The sequence below is a fragment of the Meriones unguiculatus genome, chromosome 6 (genome assembly GCF_030254825.1).
Source record: "Meriones unguiculatus strain TT.TT164.6M chromosome 6, Bangor_MerUng_6.1, whole genome shotgun sequence".
Lineage (NCBI taxonomy): Eukaryota > Metazoa > Chordata > Mammalia > Rodentia > Muridae > Meriones > Meriones unguiculatus.
Window position 1 is genome coordinate 69831335 of NC_083354.1, and position 18778 is coordinate 69850112.

Genomic DNA, 18778 nt, shown 5'->3' on the forward strand with positions numbered 1-18778 from the left:
TTGCAGAAATCTGCCAGACCTCAAAAGAATGAATACAATCCTCAAATCATTTCACAATACAGAAAATAAAGCAACGTTTCTTAATTCCTTTACAAGGCCTCTATTATCCTGATACCAAACCCCCACAAAGACCAAACCAATGGAAGGAAAGAAGGAAGGAAGAAAACTATGGATAAATGTACCTTATGAACATGGCTGCAAAATTCCCAATAAAATATTTGCAAATGTCCTTTGAACAGGGGGTCTAGGTCCTCTACATGCATGGTCCTTCATTGGAGTATCAGTTTCTGCAGGCCCACCTGGGCCCAGGTTTTTTGGCTCTGTTGGTCTCCTTATGGAGTTCCTGTCCCCTCCAGGTCTTTCTATCTCCCCCTTCTTCCATAAGGATTCTGGCACTCTGCCCAAAATCTGGCTCTGAGTCTCAGTATCTCCTTCGATACCCTAGTGGGTAGAGTCTTTCTGAGGTCCTCTGTGGAAGGTTCCTGTCCTGTTCCTCGTCTTCTACTTCTGATGTCTATCCTGTTTGCCCTTCTGAATGAGGATTAAGTGTCTTCCCTAGGCTCCTCCTTATTGTTTAGCTTCTTTAGGACTATAGATTTTAGTATTTTTATCCTATATCATATGGCTAATATCTATTTATAAGTGAGTATATATCATATGTGTCTTTCTGCTTCTGGGTTACCTCACTCAGATGATCTTTTCTAGTTCCCACCGTTTGCCTGCAAATTTCATGATTTCCTTGTTTTTAATTGCCGAGTAGTATTCCATTGTGTAAATGTACCACACTTTTTGTATCCATTCCTCCATTGAGGAAAATTTAGGTTTCCGGATTCTGGGTATTATAATAGAGCTGCTGCAAACATGGTTAAGCAAATGTCCTTATTGAATGGTGGGGCACCTTTTGGGTGTATACCTGAGTTGGATCTTGAGGTAGCACTATTCCAAATTTTTTTGAGGAAGCTCCAAATTGATTTCCAAAGTGATTATACAAAGTTAAATTCCCACCAGCAATGGAGGAGGGTTCCCCTTTCTCCGCATCCTCTCCACCATGCATCAGCCCTTGAGTTTTCTTTATCTTAGCCATTCTGATAGGGGTTAGGTGAAATCTTAGGGTCATTTTTATTTGCATTTCCTGAATGACTAAGGCTGTTTAGCATTTCTTTAAGTGTTGCTCTGCCATTCGATATTCCTCTGTTGAGAGTTCTCTGTTTAGCTCTGTACCCCATTTTTTAATTGGATTACTTGGTTTATTGGTGTTAACTTCTTCAGTTCTTTATATATTCTGGATATTAGCCCCCTGTTTAAAGGAAGCACATTGGCTGCTCAGTTTCCAAGTGGGTTCCCTAATAAGGGGAACAGGGGCTGTCTCTGACATGAACTTAGTAGCTGGCTCTTTGATCACCATCCCTTGGGGGTGCAACCTTGCCAGGCCACAGAGGAAGATGATGCAGCCAGCCTAGAAGATACGTGATAAGCTAGGATCAGAAAGAAGGGGAGGAGGTCCTCCTCTGTCAGGAAACTAGGGAAAGAGCATAGGGGGAGAAGAAGGAGGGTAGGTGGGCCTGGGAAGAGTCGAGGGAGGGGGCTGCAGCAGGGATACAAAGTGAATAAATTGTACTAAATAAATATATAAATAATATTAAATTAAAACAAGAATACCAACTAATGAAATAAAAAGGAATACAACAACAACAAAATACTTGCAAATGAACCCAGCAACACATCAAAAGGGTTATCCACCATGGACAAGTTGACTTTCTCAGAGGTACATGGATGGTTCAACATACACATGTAAATTAATAAGTGTCATCCACTATATAAAGAGACTGAAAGAAAAAAACAACACATGATCATTGGAGAAAAGAAAATATATTGTTATGAAACAAAGGGAAACTAGAATAGGGTTAAATAGGGGGATGTAAGAGTAGGAACAGGACAACTAATACTAAAAGGCCATTTGAAAATACATATAAAAACTACACAGGGCCAGGTAGTTTCAGCACAAAATTCTACCAGACCTTCAAAGAAGAGCTAACACCAATTCTCTTCAAACTATTCCACAAAATAGAAACAGAAGGAACATTACCAACCTCATTCTATGAGGCCACAGTCACCTTGATACCTCAAACACACAAGGATCCAATGAAGAAAGAGAACTTCAGACCAATCTCACTTATGAACATTGACACAAAAATACTCAGTAAAATGCTTACAAACTGAATCCAAGAACACATAAAAGATATCATCCACCATGACCAAATAGGCTTCATCCCAGATATGCAGGGGTGGTTCAATATACAGAAATCCATCAATGTAATCCACCATATAAAAAAAAAACTGAAGGAGAAAAACCACTGATCATCTCCTTAGATGCTGAAAAAATCATTTGATAAAATCCAACACTCCTGGATAGATCAGGGATTCAAGGCACATAACTAAACATAGTAAAGACAATATACAGCAATCCTATAGCCAACATCAAACTAAACGGAGAGAAACTTAAATCAGTCCCACTGAAATCATGGACAAGGCAGGGCTGACCACACTCTCCATATCTCTTCAACATAGATCTTGAAGTCCTTGCTAGAACAATATGACCATTAAAGGAGATCAAGGGGATTCAAATCAGAAAGGAAGAAGTCAAAGTATCACTATTTACAGATGATATGATTGTATACATGAGTGACCCCAAAAAATTCTACCAGGGAATCCTACAGCTAATAAATACCTTCAGCAAAGTGGCTGGATAGAAAATTAACTAAAAAAAAAAAAAAATCAGAACCCCTCCTTTATGCAAAAGACAAATGGGATGAGAAAGAAATTAGGAAAACAACACCTTTCACAATAGCCGCAAAAGAATAAAGTACCTTGGTGTAACTCTAACTAAGCAAGTCAAAAACTTGTATGAAAAAGAACTTCAAGTCTCTGAAGAAAGAAATAGAAGAAGATATTAGAAGATGGAGTGGTCTCCCATGCTCATAGCTTGGCCAGATTAACATAAAAATGGTCAGTCTGCAAAAAGCAATCTACAGATTCAATGCAATTCCCATCAAATTACCAACACAAGTCTTTACAGACCTTGAAAGAAAAATTCTCAACTTCATATAGAATAACAAGAAACCCAGAATAGCTAAAATAATCTTCTACAGTAAAAGATCTACTGGAATTATCTCCATCTCTGATCTCAAGTTGTGCTATAGAGCAACAGTAATAAAAACTGCATGGTACTGACACAGAAACAGGCTGGTGGATCAACGGAATAGAATCGAATACTCAGAAATAACTCCACACACCTATGGACACCTGATTTTGACAAAGATGCCAAAACCATACAATGGAAAAACGATCACATCATCAACAAATGGTGCTGGTCTAACTAGAAGTCCACATGGATCAAAAATCTCAACATAAAACCAGACACACTAAGTCTGTTAAAAGAAAAAGTGGGGTAGACCTTCAAACTCATTAGCACAGGGGAATTCCTGAACAGAACACCAACAGCTCAGGCTCTAAGATCTACAATTAATAAATGGGACCTTGTGATAGTTGAAAAGCTTCTGTAAAGCAAAGGACATTATCATCAACACAAAACATCTTACAGACTGGGAAAAGATCTTCACCAACCCTACAACTGACAGGGTAAAGGACTCAAGAAATTATACACCAACAAACCAAATAATCCAATTAAAAAATGGGGTACAGAGCTAAGCAGAGAATTCTCAACAGAGTAATATCAAATAGCAGAGAAACACTTAAAGAAATGTTCAACATCCTTAGTCATCAGGGAAAGGCAAATCAAAACAACTCTGAGATTTCACCTTACACCCATCAGAATGGCTAAGATCAAAAACTCAAGTGACAATACATGCTTCAGAGGATGTGAAAAAAGGGGAACCCTCCTCCATTGCTGGTGAAAATGCAAACTTGTACAACCACTATGGAAATCATTCTGGCACTTTCTCAGAAAATTGGGAAGAGCACTACCTCAAGATCCAGCTATACCACTCCTGGGCATATACCAAAAAGATACCCAACTATTCAATAAGACATATGCACAACTATGTTCATAGCAGCTTTATTTGTAATAGCCAGAATATGGAAACAACCTAGATGTCCCTGAGCAGAGGAATGGATACAAAAATTGTGGTGCATCTATACAATAGAATACTACTCAGCAATTAAAAACAAGGAAATCATGAAATTTGCAGGCAAATGGATGGAACTAGAAGAGATCATCCTGAGTGAGACAAACCAGAAATAGAAATACAGGCATGGTATACACTCACTTATAAGTGGATATTAGCCATATAATATAGAATAACCATCTACAGAGCTAAAGAAGCAAAACACTAAGGAGTACTCTAGGAAGGATGCTTAAATCTCATTCAGGATAGCAAACAGGATAATTAACTCTCTCATTTGGTATTTTCGCTCTTTACAGTGCTGTGGATGGAGTGTGGAATGGTCACCACAGGTTCGTATTTTGACTAATGGGTTGACAGCTGGTAGTGCTAATTTAAGAGGCTGTAGAAACTCCAGAGGGTAAAACCCTGATGAGGAAGGAGGCCCCTGAGGGTAGGTCCTCTGGCTACCTCCTCGCCTGCTGTTCCCCTTACTAGGGAAAAACCAGTTGGTTACTGAGCTACCATGGGCTACATCCGAGCAGAGGTTCTAGGTTATATCCATACATGGTCCTTGGTTGGAGAAACAGTCTCATGTAAGACCACTGTGCCCAGATATATTTGGTCCTTGTGGAGCTCCTATTCTCTCCACGTCATACTAACTCCTCCTTTCATATGATCCCCTGCACTCTGCTGAAGGTTTGGTTATGAGTCTTAGTATCTGCTTTGATACACTGCTAGGTAGGGTCTTTCAGAGGCTCTCTATGGTAGGCTCCTGTCCTGTTACTTATTTTCTCCTATGTCCAGTGCCCATCCCATTTGTCTTTCTAAGTGAGGATTGATCATCTTACCCCAGGTCTTCTTTCTTGCTTTCCAGTTATCAGTTCAGTTGTGTTTGAATTAAGTGTTATGAACCTGTTGACTTTGCTTTCTGTTTTATATAGTATTGTGGGAATTAATAATAAAAACTGTACTTCTAGCATTTATTTCAGTGTAGCTCTAAATAATTACACATGTGCTATTATCAAAGCATTAACTGGTAAATAGTAATAGCAATGTGCCATCTCAAATCCTATTATAAACTTGATGTGGTATGTGTGCATACACCCAGCTGCTTGGAGACTGACCTAATTAATATCATACTCTGGGTTGCTATCTGATTGGTTATTGCCAACAGATTCTTTAATAGGTCCCTTCCTAGGTCTAGGTATTTTAAAGGGCATTAAGTCCATATGAAAGATGCTCTTCTTATACAGTTATCAGGAAGGTATCAATGAAAACAATAGTTTTTATTTTGTATAGCCAGTGTGGGAAAGCTTTTAAAAATTTATACTTAGCAATATTAGTAAGAATGTGGAAGAGAAAACAGGCACCACAGGTATTCATATATTGGTAGTGTAAAAGAGGACTCTGTCAGAAGTGACTGAAATGGGAAGTATGTACACACCCCCAACTTAGTCATTTTGCTTACAGAAGTATGTACTTCCTGCAGAAGTATATTCACATGGCTGAAGTAAAAAATAAATTAGAAATAAACTGTCATGGATGGGTTAAGCACAGAACATAAATAAATTAGGTGCAGGTAAAAACAGGTAGTACAAGCCTTATTGTTATGAGTTTAGTCTGAGCAATCTCTCTGTTTCTGAAAACAGGGTGTGGTGATACATGCCCATAGTCCCAATTACAGGAGGATTACCAAAGCCCATTAGTTCATGTATGCTTTTCATACATCTCGAATGTAGTGATTTATTGTGGGAGGTAACTGTAGGGAAACAAACTGGGTGAGGGGAGAATGAAACTGTCCAGCCTAATTTAGGTAACCAGTGCTGGGCCAAGACTTAAAGAGTCTGACATCAGCTCATATATTTTGACATACTTAAGTATAGCAAAATTTTGTAAAAAAGTTTTCAGTTAACAGTTAACTCAGCCCCAGTGAGTATAACAAAGCTTAAGACATGTTTACACTGAAGCTCTTTTGTCCATAAAATGGGTTCTTACTGAGTTAGAAACAATGCTCTAGGAAGAATGACTGATGTAAAAATGCCTGTGGGGGTCAGGATTTAGTCTGACCCTAAGATAACATAGAAGTCACTTAGGCTGTTGTAAAGTACAAATGACATTTTTTCATAAGGGTGAATTTTATGGCCTTGAAGTTGTACTCAAGATTAGGGGAAAAGGGTCTGGGACAAATAAAACATAAATTCTGGGAGATACAGGTGGAGCCTGGCTCATCAGACAGCAAAGGATCACCAGATTGTTAATTACATCCATTCCCAGCATTCCAAGAGGAGGTCAGGTTAAACATCTTCCTTTGAAGGATACCTTCAAGTGTAACTTTCCTGGCTTCTCCAGTGCTTACCTGTGTGCACAAGGACTTTTGCTCTCTACAGTTAATATGAGGATATATTTATGAAACATTATAAAATGTAAAATAGTATTAAATTATAGTAACAGGTGCGGGGAGGGTGTAGGTGTAGGCACAGGTGTGCATGTACACATGAGAACAGTCAGAAGGCAACCTTGACTATTGTTCTTCAATTGCTATCTACTTGGTTTTTTTATTTTGGTTTTTTTTTCTTTATTTTGCTTTGTTGTTGTTGTTGTTGTTTGCAATAAGGTCTCATTGGCCCAGAACTTGCCAAAGAAGCTTGGTTGGGTGGCCAGTGAGCCCCCGAAATCTACCCATCATCATTGTCTACTTTCTGCATCACAAAGATGCACCGCTACCCTCTAAGCCTACTTTTTCCTTATTTTTTTTTCCTGGGTTCTGGGGAATCAAATTTAGCTCTTCATGGTCACAAGACAAGTGGGTACTTCACTAAATAAGCTCTCACCTCAGGCTGTAAGTAACCGTTTAAAACCCACTCAGACTGACTTAAACAACTGAAAATGGGATTTTATTGATGTGTCAATAAAGCCCCAGGGAGGGATCTGCAGATTTTAACTGGGATTCAAACAGCATGACTAAACATAAAGTTTCTTCTCTTCTAAGCTCCAATCCCATAAACTTTTTACACTTACCGCTCAAAAAGTTAAGGCAGGAGGATCAGAAGTTCAGTGTAATCCTCTGTCTCATAGTGATTTCAGGCCTGAGATGCATGAGACTCCATCTTTAAAGAAAAAAAAAAAAAAAGCCACTGCATCTCAAAGCTCCACTTACACATTTGGGTCTTTCCTAACAGCCTCTCATTACCCAAGGCTGTTTGCTTGTTGATTCAAGGCTTGAAAAAGAGGATTTAGATATGACTTTCCCCAAAGATTCAACAGAAATCTCATTGTATCTCACCTCCCTCTAAATGGATAGGGTCCTGTCATTGACTCATTGCCTGCTGATTGGTGCAGATGTAAATGAATCAAGAAATTGAGACTAAATACAGGCCAAAGAACATGAACCCAGTAAGGTGAAAGAGATTATTATGGTGAGACTATTACGGTGAGAAGTATAGACAGGTGGTGGTCATCAAAACCACTACTGCCTGTACAATACCTGCTTTTATGAGACATTTATATCCAAAGGATATGGATAAAATTAATGGTCGATATGGTATGTCTACTAAAACTTCCTTGGGAAAGTTAAAGCATATTGGAAGTCTCTGTGGAGTAAGATTTGATTCCCTAATTAATACATAACTTAAATAGCCAAGCTCTGAAGCTATTGGAACTTACAGCAACCAGTTTTAACATCAGTGACCATTTCAACTGGCAGAGGCAAAGGAACCCTCTCATTTATGAAAGAACTAGAAGTGGTAGCACTTCCCTGAGACCACACTTCACATGTATGGTAGAGGAAGGACTAGGAAATTGGTCACCTGTCTTCCATTCTACAACATCCTAAAAACAGCATTTAATAGGGATCATAATAACAACAGTTACTTCTTGTTTGCCATATGCCAAGTAATGTGTTAAGTGTACACATGAAAAATCTCATTTAGTCTTCACAGATGCTTTATTCGCAACTTACTGCAAATTGGAAGACAGGAGGCCTTAATTCAACTACCTTCAGAAGCTTTCTTCATGCTTTTTCTACTATAATTTTAGATTACAGTTCTCCTTCTTACCTCTTCCCCCTTCCCACCCACCACACTTTCATGCTTACCCCCTTGCTCCCTTCTTCCTTCCCTTTCCTCTCCTCCTCCCCCCTCGTCAGTCAGTTTTTGGTCTATAGGTTTGTCTCAGGTACAAAAAGTGGAGTGATGAATGTCCGGGTCAGAAATCCTATCAAGTATGCACTGACATGGACAACTGGATCCTAGGATATATAATAACTATGTTTAAATCTTACATTATAAAAGTCTTATTCTAATTTTAATGCATATTTTGGCAGGCACCTCCAGAAAGTCAATGCAAAGCATCCCCCATTATCTACAGATAAAAGAAATACTTCTAATCACTGATCAAGAGCTTCTGCCGTGCCACATAATGGAGCAGCATTGGAAGTTCTATGTGGAATGTAAGAAGCTGACATTCTGAAGCCTTGTTTTCTTGGTAGCTTATTTAGTATTTGTTCTTGTAATCAAGATTTCCATCTTATATGGTGGGCCTATCATAACCTATTATTACTAATTATAAACCTGTTAACCTAATTATTACTGGAGATGTGTATTCACTGTAATAAGAAAACTGTTATGGTAAGTTTAGTGCTTTTTTGCCTGAAATAAATGCATTTCTGGATAAGATTGTATTGAGTCTCTTGCTTTATTTTTATTGATATAAACTTAAAATTAATCTTGCATTCATGGCCTTTACCTATGCATGAGTGACAGTTCCTGTTAGGGAATTGAGGATACAAATAAATGATCAACAGATAATTACCCCTGAAGAGACCCTGGAATGTTTCCCCCATTTACTCTGAAATGTAGCTTAAAATCAAAATATAAAATTATAAAGGAAATTTAAGTTTTGTGTAAGATTGTTATAGGTGGTCCCAGATATTAGAACAGAAAGCTAGCCAAGTGTTGACTGTGGCTGACTGCTTTTGAAGGATGAACCTTTGACTTCTACATGGTCATGAGCATTTGTCAGATACTCAAGAGCTTTATCAGTTTTCTCAAACTCCTTAAAATTTTGATAAGCAAATTATTCTTATCCTTCATTATCCCTGACTCACAAGTAAGCTTTGGCCTGCCATTCTTACTCTATTACTTCTCATTGTCTAGAAAAGTGAAAATTGCAGTAAAATTCACTAGGAGGCTAGAGAGTGTTCAGAGGCCTAGTAACCACGTGTTAGCTCACAGCCCTCCATATAACTGCAGTCCCAGGAAACCCAGTGCCTCTTCTGGCCTCTGTGGGCACTAGGCATGCGCGTGCACAGGCACGCATGTAACAAAACACTGATACACATCAAGTAATAAGTTAACATTTTCTAAGTAGTAGAATAGTTTTTGGGGGAATATGGTATTGGCTTTGGGTGTCTTACTGCAAAAGGAACTTTTATTCACCTGTTGCAATTGTTGCCTCGGGGGCTTACTTTCTCCTTCTGCTAACCTAGGCTTAGTCCTGGAAGCTTCTAGCCTCCATACAATCTAATCTTGGCCTAGAACATTTTCAGCCTCTGAGACTTACTGCTTAATAAGCTCATCTTTTCTTGTTCCTACTGAGTTCTGGTACTGGTTCTACCCAGCTGTTCTGGCTCACACTACTCTCCCAACTGACTTATTGAATCTGGCTTTTCTCTTGGCCTCTGAATTGCTCTGCTTGGCCTCAAACTAACTCCAACAATCTGCTCTAATTTCCTGCCTCCTTCTCATTCTTTGGCTCATTCTGTCTTCACCTGTGTCTAGCTTGTTCTCTCATTCAGCCTCTCTCAGTAAAACTCTCCTGGTAGAACTGCCTGCGTTCTCTCTCTCTCTCTCCTTGCCCCTTAACTAGCTTTCCTTTCCTCTCTTTTCTCTCAAGAGTTGGTCATATTCTAGTCTGTCAAATCTTTCTCTGATTTGTCACTGTTTCTACCACTCAATTAGACATCGCTTCAAACATGGCTGCTTACTTCTACAAACTAACTTTACCTTCATTGTTTGGGATTAAAGACATGTACCACCAGGCCTGGACCTAAGTTGTTCTTTACCTGAAACTTCCTCTAGACCAGGATGGCCTTGAACTCAGATCTGCTTGCCTCTGTCTCCCAGGTTAAAGGCATGTGTGTATTCCAGCTGGATCACACAGGCCTAGAAGGTCTTTGGATGTGATCTCTTGCCAGAACAGCCATGCTCTGAGTTTAAAAATCCTCTACATCTTAAATATATAGAATCTTTAGATTTTACAGTTGGGAGCTGACTCTGGGAGGTGGGGATGCAGATCTGAGCAACTGAGAAGGAAAAAAGACTCTGTCCCAGCCAGAGCTAAAGAGAGCTGCTCTGCCACGAGTGGCTCTTTAAGATTGCTGGGCAACATGGAGGGTATTTACAAGATTTTCTGTCTATTCTAGGTTCTCAGTAAACCTTTTAACCTCTGACCCTCAGCCATACACAGAGCCTTGTGGAATGTCCCGTGATCCAATCTACCTGACTGAGTTCTCTCTGTGGAGCTGGTTTTTAAAAATTTACTACGTGTGTTCACTGTACTACATGGCACTGTTGCCTGCAGACACTCTCACACAAGTACATACTGCACATGGAGTATGTTCCCTCCTGTATGCCTTGTTCCCCTTTTCCCTCTTCCCCTCTCCCGTTAGTCCCCTTTTTTCTTACATAGTTTGGCCTCTACTTTCATATATACATTTATGATTTTACCTATTTAAAATATAAGAACTATTCATGAGAGAAAACATGGTATTTGTCTTCATTGCTATTTTCAGTTACATCCATTTACCTGGAAGTGGCATAACTTTGCTCTTTATTGAAGTGAAAGTTTCTGGTTTCTTTGATGACACAGTTGAGTCACATGAATGTACTTTTTGTTTTGGTCCCAAGTATGGGATGTGGGAGTGTTTTTCCACCTCTGAAAACAGACTCCTGATCTTTGTTAGCTAAAAATAGACTCATGAGAGGGCATGTGATGTTTTTCTGGAAGCTGTCTCTTGAGAGGGGTGTGGTTTTTGGAAGCTGGAAAACATCCTTGTGTGGACTATGAGGATAAATAGAAGCCCACAGACAGACAACACTTTTGCATTGCTTCGCTAGGCTTTGCGATGGTTCACATCCGTTCGCTGGTCTTCATTTTTCTACACTTCACTTCATAGACACTCCAGAGAACTCATGGCACTCCAGCTGAGTCTTGCCACTTCCACTGACTTGTTCCAGTTCAGCAGAGTCTTGTTGTTTCTGCTGAACAGTGCCACTGCTGCTGATTCCTGTTGCTGTTTGATTCTCCTCAGTTCAGTCCTTGTTGGTACCAGTATATATAGCAATTCTAACCAGTTTCTCTTACCATAGCTTACTTGTTTATTGAGCACTGTGGCATACTGCTGCATAATTATTAAATATTTGCATTGCCCCCTTTTCTGCTGCAAGTGTGAAACTGTAACAGGTGCCCAGTCCTTAGCTGAACTGACATTGTGATGGAAGTGGAAGTGCCATTCAGGCCTTAACCCGGTAGTAGTAACACTTGCCAAAATGAAAACAGACTTAATCTCATCAAAGTCCGTAGTTCTGGGAAAAGTCCCTAAATGTACTAATCTTGCTTTTTGGCTTCTATACTTAACACTATGGCTAAGTTCTTCCTAACTGAGGTGTATGAACCCAGGATGTGGATTTGTGCTTAAAAGCTCACCCTGAGAAAGTCTCGGGACTGCACTCAGGTCCTAAATGTCCAGTATAGCCACCAGCAGGCCAATCAAAGCTTTCTATTGGCTTGAACCCATGTCTGAGTGCTCTTTTCTGATGGATTCCTCACAACAAAATCCAGGCCAACAATTCAGATTACCTTTTGTGTGGTCCAAATGTAATCTGAGTTCATATCCCAATAATCTCTAACTCTTAAACATATTTTTGGTCCTGTTATGAACTGAATTGTGTCCCTCCACATTGCTAATCCCCAATTCCTCAACTGTGAGTTTATTTGGAGGCAGGGCCTTTAATAGGTTGGTTAAGTCAAGATAAACTCATTAAAGCAGCAGGCACTTCGAGACCAAAGAATTGAAAATTATTTTAGGGGCTATTAATTTAGGGTTTGGAGCACAGGCCTGAGTGAAGGTCAGCCAGGTGGAGGCATGTCCAGCCACCTGCAGGGAGGAGCCAGCTTTCCCACATTCTTTTCCTGCCCACTAGAGATACAGTTGTTAGGAAACCAGCCCAGATGGCCAAACCAGAACCATTTATGGACTTGGCGCCTAAAGTAAACCAATCATTTCAAAAGTCAGTTTCCCTTACCCAATCGTGTAACGCCAAAGCATGTAAACTGCCACTTGTGGTTTTTCCCTTTAAAAACCTTGTTCCCCTAGACAGCCCCGCCACACTCCTCCTCTTCAACCAGGGAGGTTGCTGCAACCCAGGCTTGAGCTTGTAATAAAAAGATCCTTGTGTTTTGCAGCAGAGTCAATTCCTGGTGATCTTTGGGGGTCTCACGAACTGGGCATAACAGCACTGTCTGACTCAATCTTCCTTATAAAAAGAGGAGACTTGGACACACAGGGATATAAGAACACAGTAATAGGTACCCATCTACAAACAAGTGCCCCAGCATGGAATCAACCACAGTGATGCTGATTATAGACCAGAATCTTTAAAAATGGACTTGTGTTTTTTAAAGCCACCTCCTATGTGGTATTTTCATTATGGTGACCCTACCAATGTATGCAGCCTGACTCCTCCCTGTTTACATTGTTTCCCCACCTAGAACATTCCCTCTCCGCTTCATCCAGCATGTCTCCTAGGTCTTGGGTCTAAGTGAGGGTGGTGAGTGAATGGTGTAAGAATATGTGTTATAATTTGGGGTGCCTTTTCTAATCACCTGCTCTTGTTCCCAAATAATTGAAATAGAGACCTATTAGATTTTACGCTTAAAGCACTAAAGCTGGACAGATACTGATCTATTCTAACCCATCTATGCTGGTCTCACTGTTTTCCAGCTATGTGACCCCCAGTTGTAGCCTGCCCAGGCTGCTTCTGTTCTATCAGGTCAGTCCTCTTAGCGAACTTCTCATGGCTGCATCCTTTCTCTTCCTCCTCTTACTTCTTTCCCTACCTCATGGTCCCTGAGACCCCTTAGTTGGGAATGGAAGTCCAGCCCCCTTGTCCTCTCTTGTCCAGCTATTGGCTGCTCAGCTTCTTTATTAACTAATCAGAGACAATTTGGGAGCAATGTTTACACAACATTGATTCAATGATCATGATAATGTCCATATCTGGACTGCAACCATAATCTCAGCACAGAAACCAGCATCTGAGTGCACAGCGCACCAGACCAACCACCAACAGAATGAAGAAATGACAGACAGAAAAAGTGGGATCAGGTGGTCTGGGCTCTCAACTGGAAAAGTTTCAGCACCCCAGATGCTCAGCATGTTTATTATATGGAGTTGAACAGGGAGGCAGGGTTACTGCAAAGCCAGAAAGGAGCTGGGGTTTATGGTATACAGCTGGATTAAGGGGACTGTTCTAGCTAATCTCTGCAGAAGTGGTCTCTGTCGGGGAGCAGTTTTCAGACTATAAATATTTGGGGGAGGGGAGGGCTATGGTGGACATTTTCTGTGCACACTGTCAATACTCAAACTTGGTCTCCCAAGGAAGATGGTGCCATTTGCTTCTGAGCCTCACTCCCAAGTGGCAGGGAGGGTTTGCCATTCCTCCATGGTTCTGGGACTCCAGGGTCCTTGACATGGCCATGCACGTGTCAACAGCATGCATTTGCTCAGAGCTTCACTCGGGGCTCCTTCACTCCCTACACCTCTCTCCCATGCCCATCTGTAGTTCTCATATAGTTCATCATATAGTTAGATATAAGGCTACCTCTTGTATATGACCTATGTTGCTTTGTCAAATCATCTTAATCCAAGCCCTTAATATTTGGTGCCTGCTATTCCATATTGTAGTTTTCATAGTTTGTCTCCCTGAAGCACATGAAAACCTTGATGAGAATCCAGTACAGATCTCTATAGTTTGTATTTCCTATAAAGTATCTTAAGTACAGTAGATTGTTAAGAATTTCCTGTTAGTTACATACAATGCTTTGAGGTCAGAAAATCCTACAAAAAAATAGCTTAAGCTTCACTTCAACAAGCCATGGTGTAGGAACTTAGGCGCTATCCTTCTGTTGAGCAATGTCATTATTGTTTGTTCATGTTCCTTTCACAGTGGTTCTGCCGCTACAGTCAGAAAAGTATTATTAGAAATAAGACAATTTTCTTCCACTTCTTTTGGGCAGTAGCTTTCCTGAACACTTCATTCTCAAGAAAGTTGTGTTCTGGTCTGGCAAGCTGACCCAGCAAGGAAAGGTGCTTGTCAACAAGCCTGGTAACCTGAGTTAGAGACTCAGTGGTTGGAGAAGAGAACAGACTGCCATAAGTTGTCCTCTCATGGCATGCACGCACGCACACACATACACACACACAAATAAAATTTTTGAACCTTTTATTGATTCTTGTGAATTTCACATCATACACCCCAATCCTACTCATCTCCCTGTCTCTCCATATCCACCCTTGCAACCTCCCCCAACAAAAGAAAGAATAAAAATAAAAACAAAAACATTAAGATATAAAATCTCCCATGGAAGCTGCAATGTCATGATGTGTCACTGAGTATGCCATTTTGCCCAAATAGCTTTACTTGGAAATGTTCATTGCAATGAATCATTGGTCTGGTTCAAGGTCTCTGGCTTCTGCTACACTATGATACTGGACTGGCTTCTGCTACACTATGATCCTCACTGGACTCCTTTTGGATATCCTGTTGTTGCCCTGTATCATGGGATCCTGTAGTTTTGGATCTGCAGGACCAGCCTCTTCACAGATGGGAAGGAAGAACAGAACCAGCCTCTTCATAGTTGGGGTGGGCCAACTTAAGGCCCTGAATCCAAGTCTGGATGTTAGCCTTGTTAGCAATTCTTACCCACCAGGGCCAGTCCTGCTTGCAGCTCTCACACCCTCTAGGCTGGCTTTCCAACACCTACACCTCCAGGGCAGGCTCTACTGTGCTGCCCAGGTAAGGCTTGGAGCCTGCTCTCCCGAGTGCTACAGCTAGCAAGGGACTGGGTTAGCTCTCATGCTGCCCAGGCAAGGAGTGGAGACAGTTCTCCTAAGTGCCAAAGCTGGTGAGGAGTGGAGCCAGCTCTGCACCCTGCCCCAGAGGGCAGCCCAGGCCAGGGACAGCTGCATGGCCTTTCGTCATCACGTGGGCCACAGACATCGACAGACCCCTGCTGCTGCAGGACCGTGGGCCCAGAGAAGGCCCGCAGCAGCAGCAGCAGCAGGGGCAGGGACTTCTCATGGAGTCAGGTGGCAGTGCAGGCTACGCACATCAGGCTGCTCCTCACAACCCTCAAGTCTCCAGTTTGGCCTCTCTTTATAGTGCTCAAACCAATCTTCTTTCTATCCCATCTCTCCACCACACCCTTGCTTACCTTAGTGTTGCCTCTGGGTGTCTTCTGCCCTCCAGTCACGTGACAGCTGACATTTCTGGGTTTCTTCAGCATGTGCACCTGCCACTGCATGGTGGCAGGTGTTCCATTGGGTGTCTTATGACTAAAGAAAATTCTTAGAATTTTCTTAAAGTTATTTTTCCTTGGCCACAGGGCATCCCCTGCTATTCCTCAGTAGGTCACTCATTGGAGAAGTGACATTACCTTGATTTTCTGAAAGTATGTCCAGGTGTAAGAGAACAACCAGCTGCACAAATCATCCACTGAGCCCTTCAGACAAGCAAGGAAAAGGGAGGATAGGGAAGAGAAAGAAGGGGGTGTGGCGGGTGATATGTGTAAGGGGTTGGGGTGAGAACTCATATCTTTAACAATGCATTGCAGTGGTCATTGCAAGCACTTTTGCTATTAGTATGGGTAATCCTCACCACACCTTGAGAAGTAGGAAATGCTATCACTCGTTTTCAGATGAGTGCACTGAGGAAAGGATGAACTTGGCCCAGGGTTACAGAGCAGCTACCAAGCTGGAAATCAAATCTAGGAGGCTGACTTTGGAGCTCATGTTAGGTGCTGTGTATTTATTGCTTTCTCAACCAGTTACCTACTTCAAGATGCACATTAAACTACTGGAACAATGTCAGCCTTGTGATGGTGACTCGGGCTCCTGCTACCTGTACATTTTAAGGGAGTCAATTTGCTCACTGTGGTAGGGCAGACAGATTCTCACTGTCTGCCAAGGGAATACAGCAGCCCAGCTGACCAGTTCTAATATAAACACATTGGTGTCTACTATTAAAACTCTTTGTTTTCTGTCATGGAAAGTTCTAAATATGATCAAACTAATTTTGCATAGGAGAAATATCTTGCTGCTTTGAATGCTTTCATGAGCCCATAGGAGCCAGCTTGCAAAGGACTTTGGATTTCTTGTCTATTGGATTCTGTGCTGTTTTTTTGTTTTTGTTTTACTCTTGGTTTCTCTGTTTACATAGTGTCCATTAAAGTGTATTTTACAGGAGGAAACTTATTCTTAAACATGTAAAAGCCAAGAACTGTGATTTTGTCCAGCTGAAACCATAGTGTTCTTAAGCCCTCATTCTTTTATCATCTAAATAAGAGGTTCAGAGTTGGAAAGCATGCCAAGTCAGCTTGCCTGACTTTATTTAATCCCAAATACAGGGCTTGAGGTTAACCACTATATTACTTAGACATATTTCTAAGTTTATATTCTTCATTTGGTACTACTTTAGCAGGAGTTTTTTAGTTTCGCTTTTAAGATAAAATGACCTTGAAATCACCGTGACCTTAAATTTCTGATCCTCCTTCCTCCTCCCAAATGCTGATGTTACAGGTTTGCCATAGCGTAAAAGTAACTTTTATTTGCCTGATGTAATTGTCATCTTGGAGGCTTACTGCCTCTGATGTTTTCAGCCTCTGAGACTTACTGCTTAATAAGCTTACTGCTTTCTAGCTCTTTCTGGCTGGCTAGTTCAACTCAGCTGTTCTGGCTCAAACTTCACTCCAAGCTGACCGATTTAAACTGGTTTCTCTCAGCCTCTGTCTCAGCTGCTCTTCTTGGCCTCAAACTAACTCTAGCAACCTATTCTAAACTTCTGGCTCCTTCTCATTCTCAGCTCATTCTATCTTCACCTGTGTTTAGCTTGTTCTCTCTTCAACCTGTCTCTGTAAAACTCTCCCAGTAAAACTGTTCCCTCTCTCTCCTCTTCTCTCTCTCCTTCCTCCTTCTCTCTCTCCGTCTCCCTCTCCACTGCCTCTCAAGTCACTGACTCAAACAAACTTCCTGAACAGCACTCAGCTTCTGTCTCCTGAGTGCTGGGATTAAAGGCATGTACCACTAAGCCTGGACCCAAGCTTTTTCTTTACCTGAAACTTGCTCTAGACCAGGCTGGCCTTGAACTCAGAGATCTGCTTGCCTCTGTCTCCTGAATTAAAGATATGTCTGTACTCAAGGTGGATCACACAGATCTAGAAGGTCTTTGGATGTGATCTCTCGACAGAGCAGCCATGTTCTGAATTAACGTTCCTCTACACCACGCACCCAATTTACATGGTATTGGGGTGTATGCAAGGTAAACACTCTCATCAACTAAGCTGTAGCCCAGCCCTTTTTTTTCCACGAGTTTTAAGGGGAAACCAGCAGGTACACACTTAAGATGCTGTAATATCAATAAAGTACTTGTACGTAGTAAAAAGAAGTTGACATTTATGTTTTCAGCACAGGACACCCTAGAGTTCCATAACATCTGACAGTTTGTCTGAGATATGAAGTTGGGTCATGTCCTTCAAAGCTGAAGGTAAGGATGTGGTAATGCAAGATAGCTAGTAGTTGAGCCTAGCCAATCACCTAGCATTGCACAACAGAGCTTTCCTACACACTATGGCCTATGCAGTAACTGCTGTGAAATGAGCCAACAGAACAAGCCAAAATTCTCTGTGTGTGTGTGTGTCCAAAGAAATATACTGGTGATAAAAGGAAATAGTTGAAGAAAATATTGGCCAAATTTGAAAGGTGCCAGCTCTATGCTACAAAAGACATGCTCTTCAAACCATGCAAACCCACCCCTAGGCACAGGGATTGTGGCTGTCCTTTTCCTTTAGAAGCCGAGTAGGATGGTTTGAGTTAAGCATCTTCTTCCATATACAGGGCAAAGCCTACCCGTCCCCTCACTGTAGTTGCCCTACCCCTGTTTTTCTACACTTACAGCTGTTTCTGTGTCTTTGATAAAATGTTCCATCAGCCTGCTCCTCAGCTTGGGTCCTGGTCCCACTAGAGCTATCAGCCCTGCGTCAGCTACCCTCACTCCACATGGCCATTTTCCCACCCTGCCCATAACTGTATGAAGCAGGTTTTATTGACAGTTTGCTGGTAAAAGGTAAGGAGCTATATGGCACACAGCCCAGCAAACAGAAAGTGGGTCGTGACCTCTACTGCATGACCTCTTCCAGGAACTCTTCCTTGGTTTTTATGTCAACTTGACACAAGCTAAAGTCATCTGAGAGGAGGGGACCCTAATTAAGAAAATGCCTTCAGGGACTGGAGACATGGCTTAGAGGTTGAAAGCACTGCTTGCTCTTCCAGAGGACCCTGGATTCAATTCCCAGCACCCACATGGCAGCTCACAAATATC

General features: G+C 41.4%; 1 protein-coding gene across 1 annotated transcript in view; it reads left to right on the forward strand.

Annotated features, from left to right (window-relative positions):
* Ankrd31 (ankyrin repeat domain 31) overlaps positions 1-8610 on the forward strand; it is a 151295-nt gene extending 142685 nt beyond the window's left edge. The window contains 2 exon segments of the mRNA XM_060386149.1: positions 8446-8570; positions 8572-8610. Coding sequence (XP_060242132.1) covers positions 8446-8570; positions 8572-8610 — 164 coding nt within the window.
* The last annotated feature ends 10168 nt before the right edge of the window (positions 8611-18778 follow it).